This window comes from Vulpes vulpes, chromosome 8 (assembly GCF_048418805.1).
Source record: "Vulpes vulpes isolate BD-2025 chromosome 8, VulVul3, whole genome shotgun sequence".
Classification (NCBI taxonomy): domain Eukaryota; kingdom Metazoa; phylum Chordata; class Mammalia; order Carnivora; family Canidae; genus Vulpes; species Vulpes vulpes.
The window spans coordinates 6,762,221-6,775,310 of record NC_132787.1 but is presented as its reverse complement, the minus strand read 5'-3'; the positions used below and the strand labels follow the sequence as shown (position 1 = coordinate 6,775,310).

Sequence of the window (13,090 nt, the reverse complement as noted above, 5' to 3'; positions counted from 1 at the left end):
TTTCATCACATCACTCGCCTGAGCGAGCGCCTGCAAGGGCTCTGCCGCTCAGGGATCAGAGCTAAACACCTGCACACTCCTCTGGCTGCAAATCCCCTACCGATCCCCACGCCGTGCCCTTCCCACACCAACAAGAGGCCACCAGAGTCTGAGGCTTCCCAGCACAGTCTGAAGCGATTTAAACTTTCTAGGCCTCAGTTCCTTCTTCTCTAAAATGGAGAGACTAGGGGCGCCCAGGTGGCTCAGTCGGTTAGGCATCTGCCTTCGGCTCAGGTCATGATCTTAGAGTCCTGGGATCGAACCCTGCATTGGGCTCCTTGTTCAGCAGGGAGCCTGCTTCTCCCTCTGCTTGTGCTCCTGCTTGCTCTCTCAAATAAAATCTTATTAAAAAATAATAATAAAGTAGGGAGAACAGTAGAATCTGTCTTACAGGATTTGAGGAAAGATGAGATGAGTCAAAGCACAGAAGGTATTGACTGACCCTAGAAAGTGCCTGTGGCATAGTGGCCATGAATGTCGCCCTATTGCCAGCACCAGTGACATCAAGTATGAAGGCCCCATGAGTTGAGACTGTTACACTTTCCCTAGAGCATCATCTCAACAACCAGAAAGGACAAAATGTAGCCTGGCACTGTAGCCATATGAAGGTTGTCCATAAATTCAAACTGGATTGACTAGGAGTGGGCGGGGGGCTGGGAAGGGGCGTACCTGAGTAATGCAGACTGCTTAAGAGAAAGTCCCGCCCTCACCAACCAACCACCCTGCCACAGCCCACCCCTGCCCTTCAACTGTGCAGGCTCAGCCTGGCGCTTTGAGACATGATCAATCCTCCCAGGATGACAACACCCTCTACACCTCATGGGGGTTGTTGGGAGGATCAAGCACAGCCCTATATGAAAGCAACCTCCAAAGTGCTGGCCAAATGGTGGCTTTGGCCTTGTCATTACTCACCGCAGCACCAGCAGGACCGGTCCGTCCTCTCTCTCCGGGCAGGCCGCGGGGACCCTGGAACACGGCAGGACGACACAAGCATGAGTTGGCTCAATGACACTCTGCAAGTCCTTCCCAGACACCAGAGTGGGGAGCATGCACATGCCCAGGAGGCAAAGGTGTGGATGCCCCCGACCCGGCCTTCCCGACTCATCTAGGACTCCCCAAATCACATCAAAGGCCTTCCTGCCCAGGACAAACACACAGATGCTCCTGTGGTTCCTGCTGGGAGCCTTGTCATGTGCCCATCTTGCTTCATGCAATAGATGAACTCCCCAAAATATCGAGAAAAAACAGAATTTGTAAAAACTGAAGCACACCTTAAGTGTGCTCACAGGGCTATTTCAAGGAAATGTTGGTGAAACTTGACCACATCATCTATTCGATAGATTCACCTTTTTGATCCGATCGTAATCATCAGATCTACAAAGCTGACGATCTACCTTGCACAAAGGGAGCAGGGCATTTATAACGGAGCCATCTGCTAGGCTTTAGGAGATGTCTGAGGAGTGTCTGGAGGCCCTCCCAGGGGAGGCTGTCCATACTCACCATTGGGCCTGGAGAACCATTCTCACCCGGTGAACCGCTCTCTCCCTGGGAAACAGACGCATAGGGTCAGTGAGCGGGACCCCACTGCCACCCCACCTGGAAAACTCCCAAGGAAGAACCTGAAAGCTCTGGTCAACTCAGCTAGCACCGAGACCCCACACTTGGGTTCTGCAAGGCACCATTCCCTGAGCTCCCCCGGCCTGCTGTTCTTCCATCAGGATGTAGGACTGGGTCTTCCCAACCAAAGCTGTCCTCACATCCTCACTCCACTGACTCAAGAGCATCTCCTTGACCAGAGGGAAAGGCTCCTCATTGTCTCCCTCTGTCCCCACTCCCATGTGTTCCTTGGTCCTTACCTTCACACCTGGAGCACCGGCTTCTCCCTTAGCACCATCTAGACCTGGGTAGCCCTAGGGGATGAGAGAACACGTTCCATCACACTTCTGGGATGAACCCTAATAAGGGGATTCATGCTCCCACATGCTTTTTTTCTCCCCCCTGAATAAGTCTTTCCTTCCAAAACCCTTGTCCGCAATACTTACTCTGTGACCCTTGACACCAGGAAGGCCTGGGGTTCCCGGGAAGCCGCGAGCACCCTGTGGTCCAAAGAGGAGATGGTCAAGGTCCAGAGCAGAGGGCAAAGTAGAGGCTGCCCTGCTTTGCTGGAGAACCTCCAGAGCCAGCTCCCTCAGGCCAGCCGAGTGGTCAGAAGCCCAGCACTGGGGCAGCTCTCGCAGGAGCTCCCAGAGGCCCCCCTTCCTGTGATCGCCCCGTCTTATCCCAAATGGGGAAAATGACAGCAGCTCAGCCACCATGGGGCAGGGCGGGGAGGGGGCTGTGTCAGGATCCTAAACATCAGCACGAAGGCCTGATGCAGGTAGGGGCTATTGGAGTTCCCATTTTAGAAGTGAGCCCGCTGAACTGGACGCACTGGGCGTGAGGCCTCAGCTGCAAAGGAGGGAGACTCAGAACAAGGTCTGAGGCTGGGAAAGGGGTGGGAGGACTTTACCTGAGGGCCAGGAGGGCCTCTTTCACCAGATTTTCCAGGCTTTCCAGCTTCGCCCTGGAAGGAGAGAGATGCACTTCAGCTTCCCCAGGAGACAAGTTAGCGCAGTTGGCACGCTCCGGATCCGGATCGCCTCTCCTGGTGGTCTGCTGTGCCTGTGGCCCACCTGCTTACTCATCTCCCTCACCTCCTTCGGATTCCAGACTTCCAATGCCTTTCCCGGGTCACCATGTGTTCTTTCAGACAGCTGCACGTGGCACGGGCCACCGACCAGCCTGCGGCCTCCTGGGGACTCTGCTCTCTCCCCTGCGGCCCCCCGGGGGCTCTGCAGACTGGGCTAGCGCTGCCCTACGCCCAGAGACTTCTAACGGGCCAATGTGATTCCCAAGAGCAGCTGAGAGCCAACTCTTGTCTCTACCCTTTGTTTGCATCCGTTGCAGACATCCCCGCCCAGGCCTTGCTCCACTTTTCCTAACTCATTTACAATTAAGATAATGTCGGGCTGCTGAGTGTCTCCCTCTGTTGTCCTCTCCCTACCATGGTCCCCCTGTGTTTTCCCTTGCCCTTCTCCCGTCTCTCAATTTCTCTTTCTGGAGCTAATGATGTTTTAATTATTTCCCTTCCCAGTGGCTCCAAGGCAGTCCCCGGACACTCGTAAGCTAGGTTGCAAGTGGGAATGTAGATGGTAGACAGGGTCTGAGGCTCTGGTGGACCAGAGGACACCCCCACCCTGGGCCAATCTGAGGGCGCTTCTGCACCCTGCCCCAGTACACAGCCTCCCCAAGCCCTCCCTCCGAGGTGGCAGCCACTCATTCCGCTACTCAGGTATACTCACATCATCACCAGGTTTTCCAGGGGGGCCAGGAGGACCACGGGGACCCATGGGACCCTACAAATGAAGGGAGAGAGTAAGAGATGGTTGGAGGGGGGAACGATACCTAATCAGTGGACAAGACTTCGGGACTGTAGCCTTTGGAATCTAAGTTCTCTCATAAGGAAGAGAGGTGGGGGTGGGGGGTGGAGGGGAAGCCCACTTTGTGCTGAGAAAGCAAGAGTGCAGAGCCGATAATACCAGAAGGCAGCAGGCAACATAGGCCAGGGGTGAGCCAGAAAGGGGACGGTGGTGACAGAGTTCCTGGTGGTCCTTGCCACCCAGGGTCCTCTGTCAGGGATCCCGCAGAGCTAAGAAGTGGCACCTCTGGGCCCTCTACTGGGGAAGCTCTGGGCAGTCTTAGGGTCTGAGTGATACATCACTCCCTAGGAGGAGTGGGGGGCCCGTGCCAGTACTCACAGAGACGCCGGGTTCCCCGGGTTCCCCAGGGTTGCCTTGAAATCCTTGAGGTCCCTAAAAAAGCAACATGAGGACACCAGGTTAATTGACTCCACAAACTGACATGCAAGAGCTTGAGAGCATCCGCCCTGCCAGGGAGAGGAAAGACCCAGTACTCACGGGAGCACCAGCAGGGCCTGGAGGTCCTCGAGGTCCCATGGGGCCCTGCATTGGAACAGGAGAGGAGGAGGGTTACTGGAAATGCTTCGCCAGCGGCCTCCAGAGCGCCACCTCCTCCCAGCCAACAGCCCAGACAAAGGACAAAAAGTTACTCTGTGGGCAGGGGCCCTACGGTGGCTGCTCCCTCTCATTTCCCACTCCCCACGCAACAATCTATTTATTTATAGGCACCGTTTGGATGGAGAAGCTGGCCCTGCTTTCTCCTGGCCCACAGCCATGTTTACTAAAGTCTGAGTTTCATTTAGCATGTGCCAAGTCGGAGCTGCAGGGCTGAGATTTCCTGCTGGAAGTCCTGTGGGCGCTGGAGGACGGTGGCTGCTGTCTGCATTCTTCAGTTCTCATTCCAAGAGCAATAGCGACCGGCCTTCCAACAGCTCAGCCTAGATGTGTCTCTCCATCTTCATTCTTCTTGGTCACTCCAGCGCATCATTAGAACTGGCATCCGTCACCATTAAAAACCAAATGCTTTGGGCTAACCACATGGGAGGTTACATAACCTCTGGAGAAGAGCTGCTCTAAGCAATTATCTATAAAGTGAGGTTGTCAGATTCCCTTGCTCTGCGTAGGGCCACCTCCCACCACTCTGGCTGAAAAAAAAAAAAAAACTGATGTCTTTTTCTTACCATTGGCCCTTGCATCACCCCCATCTGGGCGCCACCAGCCTTCTCATCAAATCCTCCAGCCATCTGGGCAGCAAAGTTCTACAAATCAACCCAACAACATTAGGAGCTTGTGAGGCCCCAGATTGTTCCCTCTCAACAAGGTAAGCTATAAATTGGGATAGAAAAAAAAAAACGACGACAGCTCCATTTTAGATAAACTCTAAGTGTTGGAGACTAACCTAGCATTGAACAGACTTGCCAATGATTCCTGAAAAATCGTTCTGGAAATGTGTTATTAGATGCCAGTGGCATCACTTCCCTGGAAGATAAAGTGCTCTTCGGAGGCGCAGGTCATCAGTTACCTGCATTTCATTTTATGGAATTATTTTTTAAATTCTACAATATTAATACATTGTTCAATATACATTGAGAAGTATATACACAATATATACATTCAATATACACTGAGAAGTATAACTAAAATATCACTTTTAAAGTTTTTTTTTTTTTTAATTCTCAGGAATTCGATGCCCAGCAAAAGACTAAAATCAACAGCCCTAAGATATTTCAGCAAGGGAAAGAGTAAGCGTCTGCAAGCCACCTACGTATTTAAAACATAGCAAACATCAAAAGGGCAAACCTGCAAAAACTGGACAATAATGTAATCTGTTGGCTGGCTGGATTCCAAAACTGACTTTAACCACACACCTTTGCTCAGTGGGGCTCTTTCATGAGAATGAATAGTTGCTTGGAATGTACCTGGCAAGGACCAGGTTTAAATGTCTTCCAAGGACAGTGGTCACTCTTCTTCCAGGGAACTACAAGTGCCCAGTCATCCCGTCCCTCAGCCCCCACACCCACGCCCAGGAATCAACCGCACAGGACAGACGCCTGGGAGCCAGGGAACTGAAGACTTTCTTTGCAGAAGCCCCGTGAGTGAAAAAAGCCATCCCTTAGCACCACAGTCTCAAGCCTAATATGTGATTCCACTAAATTACAGGCTCAGGGAAAAGCCCATGGACAGGCTGTGTACACACTGCTGGCAGCCCTGGGAGCCAGCCAGGTGAGTGTGAGTAGCAATTTAGAAGCCACATTCTGGAGGGACAGCCTGAAGGAAGGGGACATAAGGATACTTACTCCACCAAGGCCAGGGGGGCCAGGGGGGCCAGGAGGACCAGGGGGGCCAGGATTTCCAGGGGTCCCAGGCTCTCCATCTCTGCCACGAGGTCCAGGGGCGCCCTTGGCAGAAAGAGAACAGGACACGCACATGAAGCAAGGCCTACTCAAGAACCATCCGTCCACGGGCTGCCCCTGAGGAGGTGGTAGAGCACATGGTGGGGCGGCGGTGAGTGGAGGGCGAGACACTCAGGGGACGTGGGTCAGGGAGCATTTCTCAACTCACTTTTTCACCTTTGTCACCACGATCACCTCTGGGTCCTTGTTCACCTGCAGGTCCCTGAAGGCAAAGAAAATGTTGAGATGACGGCAAGGCCGGGGGTGGGGGTGGGTGGGAGGGGTGGGTCCTGCAGATCAGTAACTTGAGGATGGTGGAAGGGATTTCTCCCTTTCTTACCTGAGGTCCAGGAGGTCCTTTGGGTCCTACGATCTGTGAGACAGAGAAAGAGACACCCACGAGGGCATGTTAGAGGGAGTCCAAGGAGCTGACCCAGTTGAGACCCAACCCCTATTGCGAGTAATCTGTACTTACATCCTTGATGTCTCCGGGTTCTCCTTTCTGTCCCTGAAACATGACACAGTCTGAGGATCGATCCACGCAAGCCCACCAAGCCCCAAGCACAAAAGCCTGCCCTGCAGCCCGAGCATTGAGGTGCCCCCTAAAACATCCCTCTGCTGCTGCCTAAAAACCACGGGCTGGGTGAGCGTAACATTGCTTCTGAAAAAAGCAAAAAAAAAAAAAAAGAAAGAAAGAAAGAAAAAAGAGAGAAAGTCCTTACCTTTGGTCCTGGTTGCCCTGCAAGTGGAAAAATAGAGAAGAATGAAAAATTTGTGAGATGGAGAAGGACGAAAAACAAGTGCTTGTCACTCCCACGCTCTTGAATGAATTACACAAAGACTAGGACACAACCCAGGAAGGAGGCAGCTTCCTGTCCTGCTGGGATGTTAGGGTCACCGGGGTCCCGGGGTTGCTGAGGTCCCTTGAGGCACAGAGCCGACCCAGACTCGGTTATTGAAAAAGCAGCCAGCATGCAAAAGGATGGAGCGGGGCGTGTGAAGACAAAACCAGGAGCTCAAGATCTAATTAGCACCAAGAAAGGAAGCACCAGAAGCTGGCAGAGGGTCCGAGCCTCTTCCCTCCTCATAGGGTAGGAAGCCCTGCCCACGGCCCGAGCCCTCCCCGAGGAAGTTAGGGAGTCAGAAGGGTCTTACGTTCAAGCTGGGTCTCCTCGAAGCAAGCACAAAAACACAGCAGGGCATAGGAGTTACAGAGGGCATTGCAGCCAGGGCCATCCCAAATCAGTGACCCCTTCCCCCTTTGTAGCAGCACAGTAGTGAGGCAATCAACACTTCCCTCCACACAGGCCTCAGAAATGATCCGAAAATCCGAACCACAAAGGCAGCTCACCAGTGTTGGGGAAGTGTTAAGGAAGGGCAACTCCTTGCTTCCAGGTCAACTTGCTTCCCCATTGGATAGGAAGGGGAGGGTGAGGACCACTGGAGGGGCCTGGCCATGTGCCTCCCCCACCTTCCCCCCCATAGGGAGATGGGGCCTGTGTCCAAGTGCTGGGGATGGGTCACGTAGGCCCAGGTGGGCCCGCAGCACTGGTTCTGGCTGGGAGCAAATAAACCCACCAGGGCTCAGGCCTGCAGGGCTCCAGCCCCGCCCGCCTCCCAGAGCCCGGCTCCTCCTTCCCTTATTAACTTGCTTCTTAATTGGCAGTTAATTCCAAGAGGTAAAAACAAAAGAAAACTGCCACCACTGTCCCATAATTCAAAGAGGGAGCCTGTCTTCTGTCTCCCTACAAGCCGGCGGAGACTTCTCCCCACTGAAGACCACATGTTCAGTGGATACTTAGTGGTCTTCTAGCTGCGGGTGAGAGGACTCTAGCTGTGGTTTGGCCCACGGACCAGGGCATCTCCCTTGCGGCTCTAGGGATTTGCGGAGACGATTCCAGAGAGGATACTTTTGTGGAATCACATCTGTCCTTCCATATCTCGGAAGTGTATTTTTTGGGAGGTTTTAGGTGAGGACCGCCCCGCTAGTGTCTCAGGCTCATTCAATTTCAACCTGCAAGCAAGACGTGGCCTTTCCTTTCAGCCTCAGCTGCTGGGGTCCCATGGATAACCAGTCCCTCTGTTTCGCAGAGATGACCAGCATCCATGGGAGGGCATTTGCTGCACCTGCAAGTAATTTATTTATGTGGAACAGGAAATAAATAAATTACGACCACTGGCAGTGGCGAGGTCAGTTGAGCAGATGGGACAGCACTCTCCGAAGGGGGTCTCGGGGCTGAGGCAGTCTTTCATGTCTTCACAGATTATGTCGTCGCAGAGGACAGTCCCAGTGTCACAGACACAGATTCGGCAGGGCTCGGGCTTCCACACATCCTTATCATTATACCTCTGCCCGTCCTGCACACAGCTGCCAGCCTTCTCTGCACCAAGGGCAGGGCAGGGGAAGCAGAGAGCAAAGGGAAGGAGGGGGTCGGGGGCCAGAAGAGAAAAAGAGAAAGAGGTTGCAGTCAACTTGACATCATTCAAATGCCGAAGAATGCGGGCTCTGGCCACCCAAACATAGAGAACTTGAAAATTATTTTTCTAAGCCATCATTCGATCTTCTTGAATAAATTCAAGGCGTATTTATTGTGCACCTTGCGCTATGCTGTCTGTTGGCCGGTGGAAACCAGGACCCAGCCATGAAGGTGACGGTAGCACCGGCATCTAGCCTGGGAGAAGCATGAGGGGGCAGAGGTGAGCTGCACGGGGAGCTGGGGGTGAAACCCTGAACGGGAACTCAGGGACTGCAAAGACGAGGCCAGGGGAAACTGGAGAAGACCCCCACCCAGCCCCACAGGAACTGCCAGCCTCCAAAAGCAGATCTATGGGGCAGGGTTGGTGGTGAAAGGAGGGGCTGTCAGAATGAGGACCATATCCAGTTATTTAAATCATATTAGAATCAGGATCTAGGGGCACCTGGGTGGCTCAGTGGCTGAGCATCTGCTTTTGGCTCAGGGCGTGATCCCGGGGTCCTGGGATCGAGTCCTGCATCCGGCTCCCCCCCCACACCCGCAGGGAGCCTGCTTCTCCCTCTGCCTGTGTCTCTGCCTCTCTCTGTGTTACTCATGCATAAATAAATAAAATCTTTAAAAAAAAAATCAGGATTCTAATTCAATTCCAGGAGGAGGATAGGCGGATTCAGACAATACACTTGGGACCCAAGCAGGCTAACAAAATACCTTGGGAGGCAGAGGATCAAGGCCCCCCACCCCCCCACCCTCGTGCTGACCTCCAGGCCCCCCGCCCCCTGCTGCTGACCTCTAGCCATAGCCCTCCCTGGAGCGACCCTAACTTCATCAGAAGGCAACACCTCAATGTGGGGGGGGCGGGGAGGGCGCAGGGGGCGTCGAAGGCCTGGCCAGGGCTAAGATGAGCCAGTCCGGGCCTCCTGCAAGAATGCAGCCCCGGAGCGGAGCGGCACGGACTCGCCCCTCTGCACCAGCGCCCTGCCGTCTGGAATTCACCCTGCAGACGAGACCTGTGCTGACAAGAGCGCTCCCGGGAGCGCCAAGGGCCGAGGAGCCGCACCACGTGCCAGGGAGCGCCCAGCGCTGTTTTTCTCATCAAAATCTCCAAAGCAGTGGCAGCTGCGGGGGAGGAATAATAGGAAAGAGCCACAAACCAGGTGGGCGGAGAGAGAAATGGGCCTGCCTGCGGCTCTGGAAGGGGACTCTGAAAATCGGAAGATAAATCTTTTTTTTTTTTTTTTTTTTTTCTTTGCCACGCTCCGGCCTTTAGGCGAGATGATCCGGGCGAGGGTCGGGGGATCGCAGGGCGCACCCTGCGTCTCCCAGGGCTGGGCTGCAGCTGTAGAAAGCAGGCGGCGGGGAAGGGGAAGGCGGAGAGGTTAATGGTCTCCCATCCGGACTCAGGAAAAGCCCGATCTCACCCAACAGGGCTCCGAGTGGAAAAAAAAAAAAGGAAAAAAAAGAAAAGAAAATGCTGGGAGAAGGGGGTGCACCGGCCTGCGGCTCGGATTTCCCGGGGAGGGGCGGCCCGGGATGCGCGGGGGCGGGGCCGGAGCGCGGGCGGTGGGAGGCGCGGGGTGACTCTCCTGGCGGCCGCTCGGGACGCGGCTCGCCCACGGACACCGGGAGGGTGAGCAGTAGGATTAAATGACTGGCCCAGAAAGGAGCCAGCCCCGTAACCGGATCCCCTAGGTGTGGACGGAGGAGCCCAGCGCCACCGTAATTGCTGCTCGCGGCGGCCGCCGATAGCATCCCGGCGCGCCCGATCCGGTTCCCGTGGTTCCCGCCGCGCCGCATAAAGTGCTCCTTTGTCGCAGGCCAATTAAAAAGTTACCTCTTTCGGGGAACTGTTTTTGCTCCGCCGCCGCGCTGCGCAGGGCTGGAGCCCGGGAGGTGGCGGCGGGCGGGCACAGGGGGGCATTGTGGAGAGGGGGTCGGGGGGTCCGGGGGCGCCCGCCGGACCTCGCCGCTCATGAATGGGGCTTTTCTCGAGCGCACACAGAGCCCGATTCACGGGTCTCCGCAAGGAACCCGTTTAAATAAATACGGGCAGCATTTCAGCCCCATCTGGAAGCCATCGCTGCCAATCTCCCAACGCAAACAAGCCTCACAAAGGAGGATTGAGGTCTCTCCCCGCAGCCGAGGGGCACTTTTGGAGGCCAGGGCTGTGAAATGCAGATGTAGGTCAAAGACAGCGCCTCCCTTAAGTTTCTCGAACTCGTGGACAGATGGGGAGGAGGGGCGTGCCCCAGCTCTAGGTTTCTGACATTCCTGACGTCCACGCAGACGGTGCCTTTACCCTCCCCCCCCTCCCACGCCGCTTCTCTGGATCCCCTGACCCCCCGGGTAAGGGGGTCACGGGCCTGGGATGCGCCGTGGAGCAAAGTCAACCGCCCCGACGCATTCCCCCCACCCCCCACCCCTGGGGAGAAGGAGGAGCGACTGGAAGATCTGGGCCCCAGAAGCCCTGGAATTCGCTCGCTCCCCGCAAAGCTGCGGCGGTGAGAGCGCTCTGCCCCTTAAGTGAGTGCCTCTAATACCAGATGCAGAATTGGGGGGTGATCTTAAAGCCACTTAGCTCATTTCACCGTGCACTAAGCAGAGGTCAGTTAGGAAGACAGCTGTGTGGGGATGCGCAGGCAGAGCCAAGACAAAAATATGGTCAGTCCGAGCCTGGGGATCACTTAGAGACGCACCGTGTTCCAACAAGTGCCCGGGAGCGCGCCGCCAGCGGAGCGCGGAGCTGGACGACCCGGCCAGGATCTCCTGCCCCGGACTCCCTGCGGCTGCGCCGGCGGCCCCAGTCCTGCCCCCGCCCTGCCCCCGCCCTGCCCCCGCCCTGCCCCCGCCTGGGTCAGCCGCGCTGAGGAACGGAAAGTCCTCCTGGGCCCAGGGCCTTCCAAGCCGTCTCTGGAGACTGCCTGGTGGCGGGAGAGACCAAACAGAGCCTGGTGGGCAGAGGGATTTTGATTTCCCCTCTCATCCTCCGCCCCCCACGAAAAGTTTCCCCCCGCGATTGATTTACAATCTGTAACCTACAAAGCCGGGGCTGGAATCCCAGCCATCGGAAACGTGCCCAAACACGTGGGGAAAAAAAAAAAAAGAAAGAAAGAAAGAAAGAAGCCTCTCTACCTAATACACTTTCCAGGCTTCGTTTGTCCTGAATATAATCCCAGACGGTGGGACTTTACCAAGGGAGGCGATGGAGAGGTGCGATCCGAACCGCCTCTGGACTAGACTGTAAAACTGTCATCCCTAACTATATCCAGTTGAAATTGTTACAGCAATTGGCCATCTGTGCCCCCCCTCCCCTGCGCGCGCGCGCGCACACACACACACACGCACACACTCAGCCTGCAGCCTGGCTCGGCGAGTTCCAGAAACTTAGAAGAGTAACTCATTGTAGTACCTCCGGGATTTGGAGAGGAAGACCGCGGGGAGGGGGCGCTAGTTTCTGGGGCGTCTGAAAAGCACGGTCTGGTTGGAACGTTATCGCCTTTCAGATGGCCTCTCCTCCGGGCAGTTGCTGGACCCGTTAAGAGGCAGGACGAGAGCCGAGCTGAGACTGGGGGCTGCACCTCGCCCCAGAGCCAGCGGGGAGGGGAGGAAGCTGCGAGACGCGCTGAGGGCTCAGAGCGCGGCCGCGAAGCCTCTTTGTGGCCTCGGATTTCAGCCCCGGTTTCAGAGCATCTCCTTTGTCTGACTCCCCTTGGAACCCTCCAGCCACCAACCCCTGGACGAGACTGCGAGGTCAACCCTTGGGCGCTTCCTGGCGCCCTCGCTAGAGCGCGTCCCACCTGCTCCTGCGGCCGAGGGGCCGCGCCGGGGCTTCGGGGCGGCCAGGTGCGTGCGTGTGCGCCTGCCTGCTTCTCCACGCTGGTGCAAAGGAGCGCGCTCACATCTGCGCGCAAACCTCCCGACCCGACACTGCGCGGGTTTCACATTCCTGCGCGCCGTGGAGACCTGCCGACGCCTCCACCTGCGAGCGGCACAGGAGGACGCTCGGGCCGGGCGCCCTAACCCGCAGCGCCGCCAGGTGAGCTCCTGCGCATCTTGCGCCCGAGTCCCGGCGCGCCGTGACCCCGGCGGCCAACTCCAACGCGGACCCGCTGCGCTCCGGAGCCGGAGACGTGCGGCGGGACCGCACAGAGGGGCGCGGGCACAGCGAGGTGGCGTGGGGCGACTTACGGACATCCTGGCCGTGACACCGAAGGACAGCGGCGACGAGCAGCGTCAGCAGCACCAGCGTCTGGGGAGCCCCGAGGCGGATCATGGCTCACCGCGGGGCCGGCGGCGAGGCGGCAGGAGCTCGGCGCGGGTCCGGGTCTCTACCGCGCCCTCATGCAGGAGGCCTTTGGAGCAGGAGGAGGAGGCAGGAGACCCGGCAGCCCAGCAGCGCTCTGCGTCTTCTCGCCTCCGCGGAGCCCGTTATATGCGCCCGGCCCCTCTCGAGACTGGCGAACTCGCCCAAACCGCGGGCCGCCCCCGGCCCCCCGCGGGGCTGTAACCTGAGACCCCGCCCCCGGAGCCGGCCGGGGCCCAGCCGGAGCCCGCACCTGCCCGGGCCGGACCCCCCTCTCCGCTAGCCCTGCTTCCCGCCCCCCGCCCCCCACCCCTAGTGTGCTGAGTGGCCTGATCGGGCGGGGCGCGGAGCCGGCTGCCGTCCTCCCCCCAGCCCGGGGCTGCGGCGCTGCCCCCTCCGACCGCAGGCGGGAAGGGGGGCCTCCGG

At 57.0% G+C, this 13,090-nt stretch overlaps 1 protein-coding gene across 4 annotated transcripts in view; it reads right to left on the bottom strand.

The window, feature by feature from the left end:
• COL2A1 (collagen type II alpha 1 chain) overlaps positions 1-12,795 on the bottom strand; it is a 30,858-nt gene extending 18,063 nt beyond the window's left edge. The window contains exons 1-16 of one of the 4 annotated variants that reach the window (XM_026000191.2): positions 12,550-12,754; positions 8,065-8,271; positions 6,613-6,629; positions 6,366-6,398; positions 6,231-6,263; positions 6,060-6,113; positions 5,795-5,896; positions 4,679-4,756; positions 3,996-4,040; positions 3,837-3,890; positions 3,381-3,434; positions 2,549-2,602; positions 2,082-2,135; positions 1,896-1,949; positions 1,540-1,584; positions 952-1,005 (exon numbers count right to left, since the gene is read on the bottom strand). In XM_026000191.2, coding sequence (XP_025855976.2) covers positions 952-1,005; positions 1,540-1,584; positions 1,896-1,949; positions 2,082-2,135; positions 2,549-2,602; positions 3,381-3,434; positions 3,837-3,890; positions 3,996-4,040; positions 4,679-4,756; positions 5,795-5,896; positions 6,060-6,113; positions 6,231-6,263; positions 6,366-6,398; positions 6,613-6,629; positions 8,065-8,271; positions 12,550-12,634 — 1,023 coding nt within the window. In that variant the 5' untranslated portion in view covers positions 12,635-12,754. Of the gene's footprint in view, positions 1-951; positions 1,006-1,539; positions 1,585-1,895; positions 1,950-2,081; positions 2,136-2,548; positions 2,603-3,380; positions 3,435-3,836; positions 3,891-3,995; positions 4,041-4,678; positions 4,757-5,794; positions 5,897-6,059; positions 6,114-6,230; positions 6,264-6,365; positions 6,416-6,612; positions 6,630-7,045; positions 8,272-11,493; positions 11,613-12,549 lie in introns of those variants that run through there. The other 3 variants (XM_072765446.1, XM_072765444.1, XM_072765445.1) reach the window with 3 other exon arrangements.
• Positions 12,796-13,090: the final 295 nt, after the last annotated feature.